The sequence below is a fragment of the Dreissena polymorpha genome, chromosome 5, assembly GCF_020536995.1.
Source record: "Dreissena polymorpha isolate Duluth1 chromosome 5, UMN_Dpol_1.0, whole genome shotgun sequence".
NCBI classification, from domain to species: Eukaryota; Metazoa; Mollusca; class Bivalvia; order Myida; family Dreissenidae; genus Dreissena; species Dreissena polymorpha.
The window spans coordinates 114,316,964-114,334,922 of record NC_068359.1 but is presented as its reverse complement, the minus strand read 5'-3'; the positions used below and the strand labels follow the sequence as shown (position 1 = coordinate 114,334,922).

The 17,959-nt window shown below is 33.7% G+C and overlaps 1 protein-coding gene across 1 annotated transcript in view; it reads left to right on the top strand.

The window, feature by feature from the left end:
* LOC127831560 (tyrosine-protein phosphatase non-receptor type 12-like) overlaps window positions 1-10,544 on the top strand; it is a 77,964-nt gene extending 67,420 nt beyond the window's left edge. The window contains exons 16-19 of the mRNA XM_052356540.1: window positions 2,441-2,511; window positions 3,164-3,188; window positions 4,097-4,132; window positions 5,130-10,544. Coding sequence (XP_052212500.1) covers window positions 2,441-2,511; window positions 3,164-3,188; window positions 4,097-4,132; window positions 5,130-5,201 — 204 coding nt within the window. The 3' untranslated portion in view covers window positions 5,202-10,544. The remainder of the gene's footprint in view (window positions 1-2,440; window positions 2,512-3,163; window positions 3,189-4,096; window positions 4,133-5,129) is intronic.
* The last annotated feature ends 7,415 nt before the right edge of the window (window positions 10,545-17,959 follow it).

Genomic DNA, 17,959 nt, shown 5'->3' with positions numbered 1-17,959 from the left:
ATGATATATTTATAAAGAATTTCTTTCTTTTAAATGCTCTATTTATTCAGTATACATGTTATTTGTGTGCTAATGCTATTGTATAATTGTTGTTTTTTAGATCGCCTGAGCACAACATGCTCATGGTAGCATTTTGTGATTGCTTTATGTCAGTTGTGCGCCATGAATAATTGATCGTCAACATTAAGCTTGTAAACACTCAATCTAGAGGCCACATTTACTTTCTAATCGTCATGAAGCTTATTTGTCTAAATGATATCTTTGCTGTGTTTGAAACTGGCATCATGAGGTAAAAATTTGGTCTTGAAGTCAAATTTGTTTTGATTATGCCTCAGCCAAGAACAAAAATTGTTCTGGTCCATTGAACAAATGGTAGCCAGAGATGGCTTGGCAATTTTTCTTATATGTTTGTAGTGAAACCTAGTGAAAACTCTAGAAGTCCAATTTGTTGTCCAAACTTCATTAACTTTGCTCAAAATATTTGTTCATATGATATCTTGACCGAGTTCAGAAATGGTTCTGGTCTGTTGAAAAGCATTGCCGCCAGTGTGGCTGGACAGTTTCCTAAATGGCTATAATTTTGAAACTTTGTGAACAATCTAGATGTCACAATTTTGGTCCAATCTACATGATACTTGCTCAGAATATTTGTTTAATGATATCTCCAATTTCTGGTCTATTGAAAATCAATACTCCAATAAAATGGGGCAGTTTTCCATTACTAGCTACAGCAAAACCTTGTGAATATTTTAGAATTTACATGCTTTTGCCCAATCAGTATGAAACTTATAAAAAATGTTTCCAGGTAAAAAGGTCAGAAGACACATTTATTATACATACATCACTAAAGCTGATTACATTTGCTTAGGTGACTTTGTTTTCAGGTGAGCTACCTAGGGCCTGTGGCTCTCTTATTATTACAGTTTAAAGATGTATGCTTTTGTTAATAGTAAACAAAACAACACTTGGTATTTTATATATCAAAATAAGAGATAAAATCAATAAATTATTCCTATAAGGCTTTTTTTATATCTTGGTTAATTTATAGATTTTCAACAGACTGCATTCAAATCTTGGTAACTGTTACTGTTAACTAAGCATCAGTTTCTATTAAAGGATTGCTTCATTTTGCTAGTTCCTTTGCTATTATTTGTTTTGTGCATTTTTGTTATTCCAGAGAAAACCTCTCTTATTAGGCATAATTGTGGGTTTGCTCAAATACAAAATACTATATATATATATCATAATTATTATGTCTATGAAAATGTCTTTAATCTTAAAAGAGACATTATTGCTATTATATTTCCTTGTCCAGACTCATCAATACAAGAATACATTTTAAATGTATACACATGAACTGTATGGTTAATAAATCATTTTTGGAAACTTTTCTCAAGTCCTGGTCAAATGTTGTTTTAAAAAAGAACTTGCTTGAATCAAAGAGATTTGCTATTACAGAAGCAGTTATCGTAAATCAAATATTTAACACAACCAGTGCTTTTAATTTATGTAATAAAAGCAATCAAATTGATAATCACAGAATGAGCTCATTTAAATTCTTCAATAATTTATACTAAATGTTAATGATAACTGTTCGAAAATGTTTGTGACAGATATAAATTTTTATTGATAAAATATAAACATTAGCTAAAGCACCAATAGATGCTAGTAAACTTGGTATAACTAGAAAATAACCCATTAAAAGTATGACTGTTTTCTTGCATAAATTAAATGAAAAGAATGTGATAGATATTTTAAAGTGATAAATGTATTAAGAGAAGCTTAGAAAATGTAATCTACTAGAAGAAAGCCTTGCTGAGAAGTGTTCTCTGCAGAAAAAAAGATCTCATCTGTCTGTGTTTTGAAAATAAATAATGCAAAACATAAAATAACTTGAACAATAGTATTTGAGAATAAAACACTAAGAGTTTGACTTTCATAGACTACGCATGCTTTATCCCACAATGCTAAGTCATTCAGACTGTAATTGAAAAAGCAGACACCCAGTCTTATATTAGCCTGCAGTATTGAAACTGTATAATATCTTTTGCAAACAAAGTTAGAAAGTGTATTGCAATCTGTCTGTTTTTTGTTTGGTCAGTCAGTATCCATGATATGTTACTAGTTGTGGAGCTAATTACCAGCATAATTCTTCAAGGACTTGATTTAAATTTGAAATATGGCATCGCCTTAAAGGGAAGATTTACATGCCACTGTCATGTCCAATTTTCCATTATTTATCGTTAAACATATCTAAAAAAGCCTTGTGGGGCTATAAGTAACATTTGTGAAAAATATTTTGTTTGTTTGGTCATAGATTTCAAACAAATTAAATTTAGAAAGAGGTTACTTAAAAGGCTGCGTGTGTTTTATATTGTTTTGTAAGACATAATGTTGATTAACGTATGACCTATTTCTGTTTCCATGGTGATTTTTGAAGGAGCCAATGAGAGCAGCTCCTTGGGGACAAGGACCAAGATTACCTCTGCGTTCCAAAAATTTGGAAATGTGGTATGTATGGCTAGCTCAGTAGGTTAACCCTTTCCACTCAGTAGCAAGGTGAAAATGGCTCTATGCAACCAGCATGAAACCAGAACAGCCTGCGATTAAATTGCAGACAGTTCAGGTTTTATGCTGTTTGCTACTCATCAATACCTAAGAGTTGTATATAAAGCCTTTGAAACTTGAATCTAAAAAAGATTTAAAATTTAATTTCCTATGGGACTACAGCTGAGTTGAGGTGCCTAACTGAATGGTTATGGGTAAAGTGTATGTAATATTTGAATTTTTGTGTAGGCAATATTCTCAATATTCTTGGACAATTGAATATTTGTTTCCTCAAGTTCATCGTTATTTCCTACCTGCAATTACTGGTACATTTACAGCTGTGGCCATAGAAGTGCTGAAGCATTTTAGAAGATGTTAACAGATTTTTTCTATTTAAACATCTTAGAATGGAACTGATTATCTTAACATTGAAAGTGTGTATAATTGGAAACATTTTAGAAATTCCTTATTTTCAAGTCAGATGTGTTTATGTACTAATTATATCAGATATGTTGGTGTCTAAATAAACCTGAAATGTAGAATTATGGCACAAAAAATATTTTTAAGCAACTGTTTTTCTCAAATGTGTTTTAAATTGACTTGTGGTGTTTTTCAGTTGTCCGGGAAAAGTGGCGGAGGTGGTATGTAACATTTCACCTTTAATATACAGTAATTACTCTATGTTTTCGGACACTTAAAAATAATAATTATTATTTTTAATGTCTAAATATTTAGATACAAAAAATATTTAAAAAATACTGGTGTCCGAAAATTTGGAGACAAAAATTAAGGCGCCTGAAAATTATAATTAAATGAAATAAGTGCCATAAATCAATGTACAATATTTTTCTTGTGATAAATTCTTCTTTTTCTGCTTGAAATTAATAAATAGAACTTCGCAGGTTTGTTAACTGTTGGCTGTAATGATATATAACAAAAAGTAAAAACAGAAAACATACTGTTTCCTTAAAAGGACCACACTTTTTCATATGCTGTTGGGTGAATCCATTACTTTCTACTGTATGCATGGTTATTCACCCAATTATGCGAATGCTATGGTCCATTGCCCTCAGGCACGCATCTGTCAGGTTTTATTATCTAAATCTGGTTGTAAAAATCCATGATCCAATCGTCACAAGATAAGCGAAAACAGGGCCAAAGTCTGTAGAGTAGTGCAGTAAAATATACTGTCCAAAAATTAAGAGACATTAATTATTGACGAAAACCCGTATGTCGGAAAATTAAAAGTCGCGAAAAATAATTATTTTGGCTAAAAAATAGGGTATCTGAAAACTTGAGTAATTACGGTAATGTGTAATGCTATTAAAATAACACCAACTAAGTTTGTTCAGCAGATGATAAATGGTTATTCTTTTATAGTCAAATTTCTTTTTGATTTTTGAAAATTTATTTCAAAACATTCCTAGTAAAGTAAAGATGTAAGTTACTTGTCAAGTTGGTGTATGCTGAAAAGAAATTGAGATATAGATGTACTGATTTTCTAGTGAGTAATTTTCTTTAAACCAACCTATCAACGTCTTTTTTTCAGGAACCCAAGACACGGTTGATACCAGTGACATCCCAGGTGAGGATTTGTTAATTATAATCAAGTAAAGAAGCTTCTCAAAGAAGCCATGAAATGGCCTGGCTATATAGCCCAATGCTCAATTTTGTTTGCCCTAAGAGTCTGTCGGTTTGCCCTGATTTTTTGTTGTATAGAATTATGTTGTTTTTTTTTACAACAAACAAAACTACTGCAGGATGCATATATTTACTAATTACTTTATTTACTGGCTGGTAGACTACATGTATACTTACGTTAAATTTGATGGCAACCAATGCATTAAAACTATTTTTAATTGAGTTTTTTATGACCTTCAAGCAAGGCATATGGTAATTGCTTAGTGAGTCCTTTCATCTTTCAGTCAGCCTGTTTCGCTTCTTGTGTAGATTATAATTAGTAAAGTATTGAAGGGATTCGTATTAAAATGTATGTTATGATTGAGGGCTTTTCTAAGATGTGCCAAGTGCAAGGACCAGTTATTATACATGTTAGGACACAGACAAATCTGCAATATACATTCTGCAGTAAACAGATAGACAAAAGGCGATTCAGGAAAAACTAGTCGTAGTAACAATTCCTTTCTTTACGCTCGTCTACACATTAAGGTCATTTAACTGTGAAAGTTTCAGCAAGATTTAACCAGTAACTAAAGAGGAGATGAAAACAAAAACGTTTTGGACTGTATTGTCTTATGTGGGAAAGCAGAAAAAGGGCCATAATTCTGCCAAAAATAGTCCCAGTTGTCTCTTTATGATCATAGTCCTTTCTTTATGATCATCAATACATAAAGGTCATACAACTGGATGTTTCAGCGAGATCAATCCTCAAGTTTAGGGAGTTGACAACACAAACATGAGGCAAATCAGGCTCTAAGACTCTCACTTCTTTGGGGCATACAATATAAAGAATTATAATGTGATTATACTTGTAAATACTATGTTTTGTGTGAATAAATCACAAAAAGATTACTTACTCAAGTGTTAATGCTGTCAATAATTTTCTTGTTATTTGTTTTCAGGTTTTGGGAAGCGTATCAAAAAGAAACCCACTGGACCAAAAGACAAACCAAAGCATTGGTTTCAGAAATTGAAATCTTAGAACCGGATATAGGACACTTGGGCATTTTCTGTGTTTTGAATTTATGTTAAGATGAACATAGCATATAATTTATGATCTGATTTATAATATTTTAATAGAAAATGTTTTGAAATCTGAGATTTCTTACAGTATAGCAAGTTTTTGGTGTTGAGTGACATTAAATAAAGGAACACAAATGTTAATGTTGGAGCTTGTGTTTGCTGTTTGTAATTTGAATTTTTAATATTGTTATATTTACTTTGTATGTTTGCTGGTACATCTGACATGTGTTTAAATTGAAAAGTATATTCATTTGATTGGAATGGGTAATTTTTATAGTGTATCAGTATTTTGACGTCAAAATCATCTAATTACAAGTTATAGTGTATTATTCTGAAAAAGATCGAACAATTGAAATGGAGTGAATTTTTTTACTGAATACATTTAATAGTTTTGGAAACTTCACATCATAATTTCAAAACAAAAAAGAATATAAGAAGTTGACATCTTAGAAGTTGACACGGCAATGTTAGGTTTTTATCTGCAAAAGAACAGTATGCCCATTTTGCTACATTCCATACTATTTTCTGCTCAATATATCATATCTTTTCCTATTGTTCGTGTATAATTGTATGATCAAATATATAATAATGATATCCACATATAGAATTGTATTAGTTTGTATTTTTCTCAATGTACAAATAATAATTGATAATTAATCTTGCAACTTCAGTCCGTATATTTTCAGTCTGAAGCTGCTATGCATGTCACTTCGGTTACAAATGTAGACAATCCAATATACTAAATGGCATGCTGCAAAAACTACTGTTACAATTGTGTCATGAAATTGCACATGATGTTCTGTTTTTTTTTTCACAAAATTATCATCATGTTATTGTCCCCTACCGGTTTCACCGGAGGGGACTTATGGTTTGCGCTCTGTCTGTCTGTCAGTCAGTCCTGTCAGTCAGTTAGTCTGTCTGTCACTCTTTTCTGGATCCTGCGATAACTTGAAAAGTTCTTCATATTTTTTCATGAAACTTGAAACATGGATAAATGGCAATATGGACATTATGCACGTCAATTCATTTTGTTCCTACGTCAAAAATTCTGGTTGCTATGGCAACAAATAATAATTTAAAAAATCTGAAATTCTGACAATGGTGGAAATTTCTGACAATGGTGGAGCCAGTAGGGGACATATATTGCTTGGCAATAGTCTTGTTTAGTTTCTGCTCTTGTAGTTTTTGAAATTATGCTTGCAAATTTTAAAATGAAAGCATTTGCAAGTATTTTATATACTTAAAATTGAAGACAGATTACAAAGAGTCAAGTTAATGTAGCTATGCTTTCTTGAATTATTACTATGCTTTAATAAACATGTTGTGAAACAACTTGTTTAAATAAATGTAATTGTACTTGCTTGTCTTTTCTTCGTTACTTTTGTATTGAAAATACTAGAAAATCCACTTATTATTATGTATTATGCACAAGTAAATATGTATATATAGTTGGAAATAAGTTAATATTTATATGTTTTGTATATGAAATTTGATATTATTGTCTTACGTTTTTGTATTTTAACAATTTGTGCTTCAAGGTTTGGATTTTTATTGAAGGATATGTTATAACTAGCCAGTAGTCACAGTGTTTGTACTTTTTGTCTTTCTTAGAACATTTAAGTTCATTCGTTGTCATTATTCAATGCAGTCTACTTGATAAAGTACTGTTGTATAAGTTACATGCCACATTCTCGATGTTGGTGTTGTTTATGGTAATAACTACACTGTTAAACTTAATGTACCAAACCTTTTTATCATGTGTTATAATACATTATTATTAGTTTTATTAGCTTACTACTCATATTCGAAGTTAAAATAACAAGTTAATCATTAAAAAATTCTTACGAAAGTGTTTAATTTGTAATAAGAAAAAAGTAAAGTATTTATAATTGCAAACACTTCATGGCTTTTACCACAAAACTATAACTGAAATGATCAATTTTAGAATAATGGTAAAGTACAAATGATACTGCACCTTAATTGTCATAATGGAATAAACATACTTGAACTACATAAAACACTTAACCACTGAGATACGTATTTAACCCTTTACCACTTAGATACGTATTTTGACACATTTGCATCCCTTAGAAAGTTTAATTTAATTAAAGGCCTTTCTTACTTGATCCAAGTTTTTAAAGTTTCAGTTCCAACCCTTCGATACTGATGAGGAGCAAACAGCATATAACCTGAACAGACAATTAGTTACTCGCAGGCTGTTCTGGTTTAATGCTGTTTGCACATAGCCATTTTCACTTTGCTTCTGAGTGGGAAAGGTTTAAATGCTAAGTGATATGTGAGAACAGTACAGTTCAGGCCCATGCAATGATGAATTACTCTGTCTTCAAAAAATAAAAAGTTTTCAATGCTGTGAACCAAAATGTTTAAGATGTGTACAAATTTCAGGGTAAGTGGATTCTATTGAATCTTTATCTCAAATGTGGTACAGAAATTTTTGTTTGCAAACAGTTCAATATTAATATAATGTTGAGAAGTATGTTGCTTTCATGAATATTCAGCTTAAAACATTCCGAAATAAATTATTGATAAATCTGAAATCAGGAAAAAATATCTTTAAAAAATGACATAACAATATATTTTAATATATGAAGTTATGAAAAACATGTGGAAATGGCAAAATTATTTATTGGATTCTATTGAATCTTTATCTCAAATGTGGAACGGGAATTGTTGTATGCAAACACTTCAATATTAATATAATGTTGAGAAGTCAGTAGCTTTCATAGATATTCAGCTTAAAACATCCCAATAAAACATTTTTGATAAATCTGAAGTCAAGACAAAATATGTGAACAAAAAATGACATACAGTATATTTTTATATATGAAGTTATGAAAAACATGAGGAAAATGGCAAAATAATTTATTGATAAAGTTAATTAATATTTTTCAAATATTGCTGTGAACTGATGACGTTAATGTCTACTTTATTAATTAAATATTTGTTATGGCTTTATTTGAGGATTGCCAATTTTTAATAAATTCCAAACAAAACATAATTGGCCATTTGGGAAATAATAAATTCTTTTAACTAGGAAATTTTCAGTATAGCTTAGATAGTGTGACCCTTCAGACCAACTGCAATTGGCCTGAATGAATAAAACACTGATCAGATAACAAGTTATTGTACATATTTACTTTTGTTTGAAGACAAAGTGTACACAATTATGTTTGTTGTTGATGTGTTTTGCCGTTATAAATTGTTGACCACACTTCATTAATACATTTCTATTGAGAATTTCAAAAACACATGGTGCTGTGTTGTTAGCTTACCTGAGCAAATAGTGCTCATGGTTTGCTTATAGGATAGTGTGTTGTCTGTTATTTTTCAGAAAGAGAATCTGTAAAAAATTTATTTTAACAACATTTCCTCCTGAACTGCGGCAGAATTAAATAAAACTTGAAAGGAACGATCTTTGGGTTATGCTCTTTCAAAGTTGTTCTAATCTTTCCAGTCTGTTGCATATGGAGGTCACCAGAGCTAAGCATTAATTTTAAACTGAAAAAAATCTTCACTGAATCCTCAAAGGTCATCGGTTTCATATCGTATAACATCATATTATATTCATCAGTTTGTTCAATTGATGCCCCTGGGGTTGAAACTGGCAATGCCCCAGGGGTCACATAATTATATATACTTGCATAGGAAATAACGTTTAAATCTATGAAATAGCAAGGGTCAGGGATTGAATATTTGGTGTGTTAAATTGACTTGTTGTCCCTTACAAAGTTTGTTAAAATAATGCCTATGAGGTCAAAATTATACCTGCCCGGAGGGTTTCTTGTTTTTCTTGTATGTATAGAATAAAAATATTCTCTGAAACTGCTTGGCCGAGAGGTTTGTTATTTTGCATATATTATTGTATGGTGGTCCTCTACCAGACTTGTTTAAATCATGGATCTCGGGTCAAAACTTGTCAAGACCAAGGCACATAACATTAATTTAGACTGAACTGCCTGGCCAAGAGGGTATATTTGGTATTTTGCATTTATCATTGTATGGTGGAATTTTACCAAGTTGGTTCAAATAGTGCAACTGGGTGTCAAACTTTGCCAAGCCCCAGGTGTCAAATTATTCATTAAGGACTTGTGCATTAAACTTCATACAAATCTCTGAAACCCTAAGGGTAAGTGTTTTGATATATTGTGCGCAACATTGTATAGTTTTCTACTTCTAAGTTGGTTCAAATCATGTCCCTCGGGGTAAAAACTAACGATGAATAGGATTGAATGAGTTATGTAGACTTGTATAGTAAACTCATATAACTATAAAAATCTTGTTCTCTGAAATGCAAGTGTTAGAGGATCAATATTGTGTGTGTTTGGTCCCATTCTAGGGTCTACTTGTTTTCTTTGTATGTTTACAATGAAAGCCTGAGTTTGATCTAATACTGTCTTAGACCACATAAAGTAAGTGTCATGCAGAAAAAAATATCTACATAAACACCAATTTTTTATGTTCCCCACTATAGTAGTGGGGGACATATTGTTTTTGCCCTGTCTGTCTGTTGGTCCGTTGGTCTGTCTGTCTGTTTGCGCCAACTTTAACATTTTGCAATAACTTTTGCTACATTGAAGATAGCAACTTCATATTTTGCATACATGTGTATCTCATGAAGCTGCACATTTTGAGTGGTGAAAGGTCAAGGTCATCCTTCAAGGTCAGAGGTCAAATATATGTGGCCAAAATCGCTCATTTTATGAATACTTTTGCAATATTGAAGATAGCAACTTGATATTTGGCATGCATGTGTATCTCATGGAGCTGCACATTTTGAGTGGTGAAAGGTCAAGGTCATCTTTCAAGGTCAGAGGTCAAATATATGTGGCCCAAATCGCTTATTTTATAAATACTTTTGCAAAATTGAAGATAGCAACTTGATATTTGGCATGGATGTGCATCTCATGGAGCTGCACATTTTGAGTGGTGAAAGGTCAAGGTCAGAGCTCAAATATATGTGGCCGAAATCGCTTATTTTATGAATACTTTTTTTAACAAATATCCCATACGCTGTACAATACAATTTGCTTGTTTTTTTAATGTCAGGTGAGTGTCCAATGGCTTTTTTCCCACTTGTTTTTATTGTTACCAAAAAATCTATTATGGATATATTCCTGTTTCGCAATGGTTTTCTACTTTTTGATTTCAAAATATATATTTATATTTTCTGTTTTCAAGCAATACCATTTGAATATGATGTATGTGTACAATAAGTTTTTTCTGTAACTTTTTGTGTGATATTCCGGTATAAAATAATTCCATTATTTGATAAATTGTTCTTTGAAGTATGATTTTCCCTTTCTGGTAAATCTTCATTAATATATTATATCGTTACTATCATCATCAACTGCATAACTCCCTTTACCGTTGCGGGGGGGTATGAGGGGCAACACGTAGACATCCCTCACCAAGCAATCTCTGTTTTGGGCTGCTGAGAGTAGCTCATATACTGGAAGGGATATCCACTCTTTCACATTGTCCATCTAGATTTTTGACGGCCTCAACGGAGACCTCCCTCTAGTATTTCCTGGAGCACCATTTTTCACCAGAGTTGTGCCTGGTTACGTGTACAAACCATAAAAGCCGCCGTTGTTTGACTGTTGCCAGGAGGGCTCCTGTGCTGCAGCAAGTGTTGCCGTAATGTCCTGGACGTATGCTTTGGTCTTATGCTCAATGTAGGAGATGGAAGACACATGTGTTGATTTGCCTGTATCCTGCATTCTGTGTCCATGTGAAGGATCCAGGTCTCACAGCCGTTTGGTGGGATGGAGACTACGTGGGACTTGTAGAGCATGTGCTTGGTAGGAATGCTGATTGAGCTACTTGTCCACAACGTGCTAAATCTGGATACTCGCAGCTCTCGCCGTTCCTGGTGATGTCTACTGTGGTGTTGTTCATTCTGTTCACATCTTCTCCATGCTAAATTCCATCAAGTATGCCCCTGCTCTTTCATAGAGTATGTTGATGAGGTCGATTGAGATTCAGTTGTGATGGTCCTAGGGGGCCGGGGGGGGGGGGGGGGTCTGTATTGTCTCCGCACAGAAAAGATTAAACAGGATGGGGGAGGGCAGATTACTGGCAGACGCCCTCTGATGTTCAGAAGAAGTCATCAAATTGTGCTTTGAGAAGCACTGCGCTGCTGGCGTTCACGTAGAGCGCTCACGTTGGTGTTGCAGTTGTTCTCAATGAATACTGCATTCTCTGGCATTAAATTTGTTTTTTACTGTTCTCCGCCCAGCTCTGAATCTTGGCCGTTCCTATGCCTTTCAATTGAATTGGTTAAGCATGATTTGTAACACGACTTTGCTGGGATAACAGATGAGGCTGATGGTGACGTAATTCTGGTACAGCTTGAGGTTGCCCTTTTTCTGTAGGGGGATTACCAGACACTGGGTCATCCCCTTGGCCCAATTTATCTGCCAAATCTTCTGGCAAAGTGCTGTCATTGCTTCAGTTGTTGCCTTTACTCCACTCCGTGCTTAATCAGATTAAAAGGGACGTTGTCTTCTTGTTGGTGCTGTAGGCCTTCTTACTGCCTGTGGATATCTTTCGCAATTGTCATACATTACTCATCATTCCACTCCTTTTTGTCCAAATACTCGTTCACACCTCCCTGTTTGCTTTCTGGTATTCTGTCATATAGTCAAGGCTGGTGTACTTGTCATGCCTCAGTTCTCTTTTGTCACATTGGTCAATGATCACAGTCGTCACCCATGTTTTTTTTTCCAGCTCTTTCTCCCAAGTACTTCTTCCGCCGATGAGAGTAGGACCTAATTGATTATGTTGGTGATTGCATCAATGTTCGTGTCCAGGATCTTCAGGGCTGCAAACTTTCCACCTATCGGTGCTTGAAATGCGTTAAATATTTCAGAATCACAAAGTTTCCCCAACTTATATGTAATGCGAGGGTGAAACGCTTGTTCTTTGACTACAGCTTGATGGTGATGACCACTAAGTCATAGTCACTGCAGATGTCTGCGCCAGCAAATGTTCGAATGTTCGCCTTGTTGAAGCTGGACTTGAACCTTTGCGGCGCAAATAAAATAAATCATATGATTGTGAAATTGCTCGTTTGGAGCATGCAAGGTCACTGTTCTGGATGGTGTGTTTGTGTGGCATGTTCGCTAGGATGAGTTGGTGGCTTCAGGAGAACTCAAGCCTCTTTCGTTTGTCTGTCCTATGCCAAATCTGCCTACTGCCCCCGACCAGTCCAACGTTATTTGGACCTTGACTATGATACGCTCTTATTCTTCATAGAGCTGTTTAATTTCTACGTCTTTTTAGTCTAACGTAGGTGCGTTGACCTGGATGATGGGGATGTTGTGAGGCCTTGCTGAGTTGTGGATGAAAATGAGCCTGCTAGAGATTGGGTTGCAACTAATGAAGCTCTTGACGACCTCCTTCCTAGCGATTAAAGCAATGTCGTAGCGATGTTAAGAATCCCCTCTCCCGCTGAACCATATTCTTGAACCCTTCGTCTGTTCCCCCAAGACCTATCCACCGGACCTCGGCTAGTCCGATGATACATGTATCTCAACTGTAGCGCGCTTCAGCCTTGAGTCATGTTCCTAATCCTATAGTTCTTCACTTTGTCGCTAATTGGATTTGCTTCAGTGGGAACCTTGTCTCACCCGTAATAAGTAAAATGTAAATGAAACAAAAATAAGTGTTTTTTATAAATTGACGTCGCGAGCTGGCCTTTATGATAATATCGGCCCATAGGAATGTGAACAGCGTGTTGTTCAGTGTAAGCCGCCAATTTTGAAATGAAACAAAAATGGCGGCTTAAACTGAACAGCATGGTGTTCACATTAAATCATAGTCAACGGTGATACATAAAAGAATGAAGCCACAAACCAACGAAAGAACGCAAACATGATTTAAATGAAGCCAAAACTTTTAATAATTAAAATATCGGTTGCAACTGAACCTTTGCTGTAGATTAGATTGATAACACCGTTTAAGTTTATCGCGCGTCATAAAAATCAATATTTAGACACAATTTTAGTAAACGGAACTTACCGCAATGGTAACTTTAATCCAATACTTGTAACAATAAAATCACAATAATATGCACTCCTATTTTCAGTTCTCCCATCCCTTTATCTGAATTTATTTTAAACCGAACAATCCTGGCCAAAAAACGATTTACGAAGTTGAATGACTGGCCGGAGCGATTTAGTTTTATTTTCTTTTGAAATTTCAAATTATGCTTAACAAAAAACAATCATTAAAACTAAAAATATATTGGAAGTTGTAATGTTTTCAAGACAGATGAATTATAGATTAGGCCACAATAAAATAATCAGATATTCATCGACACCTGTATTTATTATACCGCGTCCGAATTGCTGTCGCTAAATACCAGAGAGTTTAGTTTCAACTGGTGTATTTCGTCAACGAAATTACGTCGCACGAGAATTGTCATTAATTTCATTATCAATTCAATGAATATTAAAGAACGGAAAGCTACTTCCATAATTTATTTTAGTGAAGGAACAAAAGAAGATGATATTTTTATATAAACGATAACACACGAAAGAACTTGACCGAACGTCTGTAATCGGCTCTAGCCATTTTGTTTAAATATTTACACAGTTATTGCCATTTTGGTTAATTTTGTGCGGAGAATAACGGAATTAGTATTTGTATTGAAGGGATTTGAACAAACACCTAGAAAGAGGACGTTCGGAGATCTTTCGGAAGTAAACGGTTATGTTTATGAGGAATCGTCTGACCTTCTTAATTAATTGAAAGTACTTGTTAACAAAGTTGCCTTACATTTTACAATTCCTTTTCTCTTACAGTTTTGTTTTAAAATAAATATTTGCAATGTTAAAATAGTTGAAAAAACATTTAAAGATTTTAAATGAAACTGCATATCAAGTTTGAAAACTTTGATTAGAGGTGTATACATGTATGGATTCTTTCCACTTTAGTTTCATTTTCTTTTTCAACGCGTAAGTATTAGCATAAAATTCATTGCCATGAAAATTCATATATCACTAGATATCATTGAGATATCTTTTCTTTAATAAAACTTGCTTGTTTCCCAGCTTTGAAGGTCAATATCACAATTTGCACTTATAGTGGCAGCACTTGTTATTTACATGTATTTAAACGTTCAGAAGTATATTCCTGCTGAAAATCGTCACTTGGATATTCACTGACAGTTTCTGCTCAGTTTCAAAAAAGTGCAACTTTAAATTACGGTATGGTCTTAAAAACGAATCGATGTGTACTTTTGAATTATGATTGCGTGTGTGCAGGTGAGATTCTTTAACGGTAATTGAATGTCATAATGAATCAAATATTGAACAATGAGCATCATATAATGGACAATGAGCATAATATAATGCTCAATGATTATCATATAATGGACAGTAAGCATAATATAATGTACAAGTGTCATCATATAATGGACAATCGGCATAATATAATGGACTGTGACAATCGTATAATCAACAATGAACATCATATCATTGACATTAAGCAACATATAATCTACAATGAGCATCATGTAATGGACAATAAGCATCATATAATGGAGAGTGAGAATCATATAAAGAACAGTGAGCATCATTTAATTGAGAGAGCATCATATAATAGAGAGTGAGCATCATATAATGGACAGTGGGCATCATATTATGGACAGTGAGCATCATGTAATGGACAATAAGCATCATATAACGGAGAGTGATAATCATAGAAAGAACAGTGAGCATCATATAATGGACAGTGAGCATCATATAATGGACAGTGAGCATCATATAATGGACAGTGAGCATCATGTAATGGACAATAAGCATCATATAATGGAGAGTGAGAATCATATAAAGAACAGTGAGCAGATTATAATGGAGAGTGAGCATCATATAATGGACAGTGAGCATCATATAATGGACAGTGATCATCATATAATGGACAGTGAGTAACATGTAATGGACAGTTAGCACCATATAATGAACAATGAGCATCATATCTTTTACACTTATCATTATATAATGGATATGGAGAATCATATAATGGACATTGAACATCATATAATGGACAGTTTGCACAATATAATGTACAATGAGCATAATATATTGCACACTAATCATTATATAATGGACAGTGAGCATCATATAATGGACATTGAACATCATGTAATAGACAATGAGCATCATCTATTGCACACTAATCATTATATAATGGACATTGAGCATCATTTAATGGTGAGTGAGCTTCATATAATTTACAATGAGCTTCATATTATGGACAGTGAGCATCATATAATGGACAGTGAGCATCATATAATTGACAGTGAGCATCATATAATGGAGAGTGAGCCTCATATAATTGAAATTTAGCTTCGTATAATGGACAGCGAGCTTCATATAATGGACATTGAGCTTCATATAATTGACAGTGAGCATCATATATTTGACAGTGAGCCTCATATAATGGAGAGTAAGCTTCATATAATGGACAGTGAGCTTCATAAAATGGACCGTGAGCATCATATAATGGAAAGTGAGCTTCATATAATTGACAGTGAGCATCATATAATGGACAGTAAACATCATATAATGGACAGTGAGCATTATATAATGGACAGTGAGCATCATATAATGGAGAGTGAGCATCATATAATTGACAGTGACCCTCATATAATGGAGAGTGAGCATCATATGATGTACAATAAGCATCTTATAATGGACAGTGATCTTCATATAATTGACAGTGAGCTTCATATAATGGACAATGCGCATCATATAATGGATAGTGAGTATCATATAATGGAAAGGGAGCATCATATAATTGACAGTGAGCCTAATATAATGGAGAGCTAGCTTCATATAATGGACAGTGAGCTTTATATAATGGACAGTGAGCTTCATATATTGGACAATGAGCATCATATAATGGAGAGTGAGCTTCATGTAATGGACAGTGAGCATTATGTATGGAGTGTGAGCATCATATATTTGACAGTTAGCACCATATAATTTGCAATGAGCATCATATAATGGACAATGGGCATCATATAATGGACAATGAACCTTGTATAATCTACAATGAGCATCATATAATGTACAATGAGCATCATATAATGTACAACGAGCATCATATAATGGACAATGAGCATCATATACTGTACAATGAGCATCATATAATGGACAATGAGCATCATATAATGTACAACGAGCATCATATAATGTACATTGAGAATCATATAATGTACAATGAGCATCATATAATGGACAATGAGCATCATATAATGTACAATGAGCATCATATTATGTACAATGAGCATCATATAATTGACAATGAGCATCATATAATGAACAATGAGCATCATATAATGGACAGTGAGCTTCATATAATGGACAGTGAGCATCATATAATGGACAGTTAACACCATTAAATTTACAATGAGCATCCTATAATGGACAGTTAACATCATATAATTGACAACGAGCATCATATAATTACAATGAGCATCATATAATGGACAATGAGCATCATATAATTGACAATGAGCATCATATAATATACAATGAGCATCATATAATATACAATGAACATCATATAATGGACAATGGGCATCATATAATGTACAATGAGCATCATATAATGGACAATCAGCATCATAAAATGGAGAGTGAGCTTCATATAATGGAAAGTGAGCATTATATAATGGACAGTGAGCACCATATAATGGAACGTGAGCATCATATAATGGTAAAATATCCTCATACTATCGTTAATTAACAACCGTTTAATGCCACAGTAACATCATATAATATAAATTAAACATCATATAATGATATATATATATTCCTAAAATATGCATTTTCATGTTAAGGCGCTATGGCGTTCCATAGCGCACACTCGGAAATCGCATGGTGTTTATTGGCGTCGCACTGAACAATCTCCACGCAGAGTTGTCGTTCCTTGCTCTCACATGTAATGTAACCGTCGTGCAAGAGATTGCGAACTGAAGTGCGGCGACTAGTATGTAGTACGTTTTTTTTTCGCTTATGGGAGGAGAAGTTATTTTACGGATCAATGTATGTATTTTTGTTGTCAGAATATCTTGCATAGTGGTGATTTTTTGTGTAAATTAGTGTAAATAAGTACTGCATTTGTGCCTATTACATTGACTACAACATTTATTGCCATTAATGCAAAGCTAATTCTTTTAATTAATAACTGATCACAGGGACTGGGCAATAATAAAAGATCACAGGGGCTGGGCAAATACGCGAACCGGTGAAACTTTCTGGTTTTGTATAAAAACAAAACATAATCAAAATATATATATTTTGTGGTTTTTCTAACAATAGCGCATACGTTTGATGTTCGAGTTTTGATTAACGCGTATTTTCTTCAATTTTACAAGACGACAGCGATTTCACGCTTTATTCATTTATTGCTTTATCATTATGTACACACCGGTCTTACTAACAATAACGTAGTGACGTCACCATCTACGTATAAAATGATTGCTTTATTGATAACCGTTACACTACAGTCACTTATTAATATCTTAGTTAGAAGTTAAGCTGTTCCGTAGTGTAGTGGTTGCACGCTCGCTTCACATGTGAGAGGTCCAAGGTTCGAGTATCAGTAGAATCAAATTATTTTATTTGTGTTCTTTGTTAACTTTTTGTTTTGATGTAGACATTTTAGTTTAAATAAA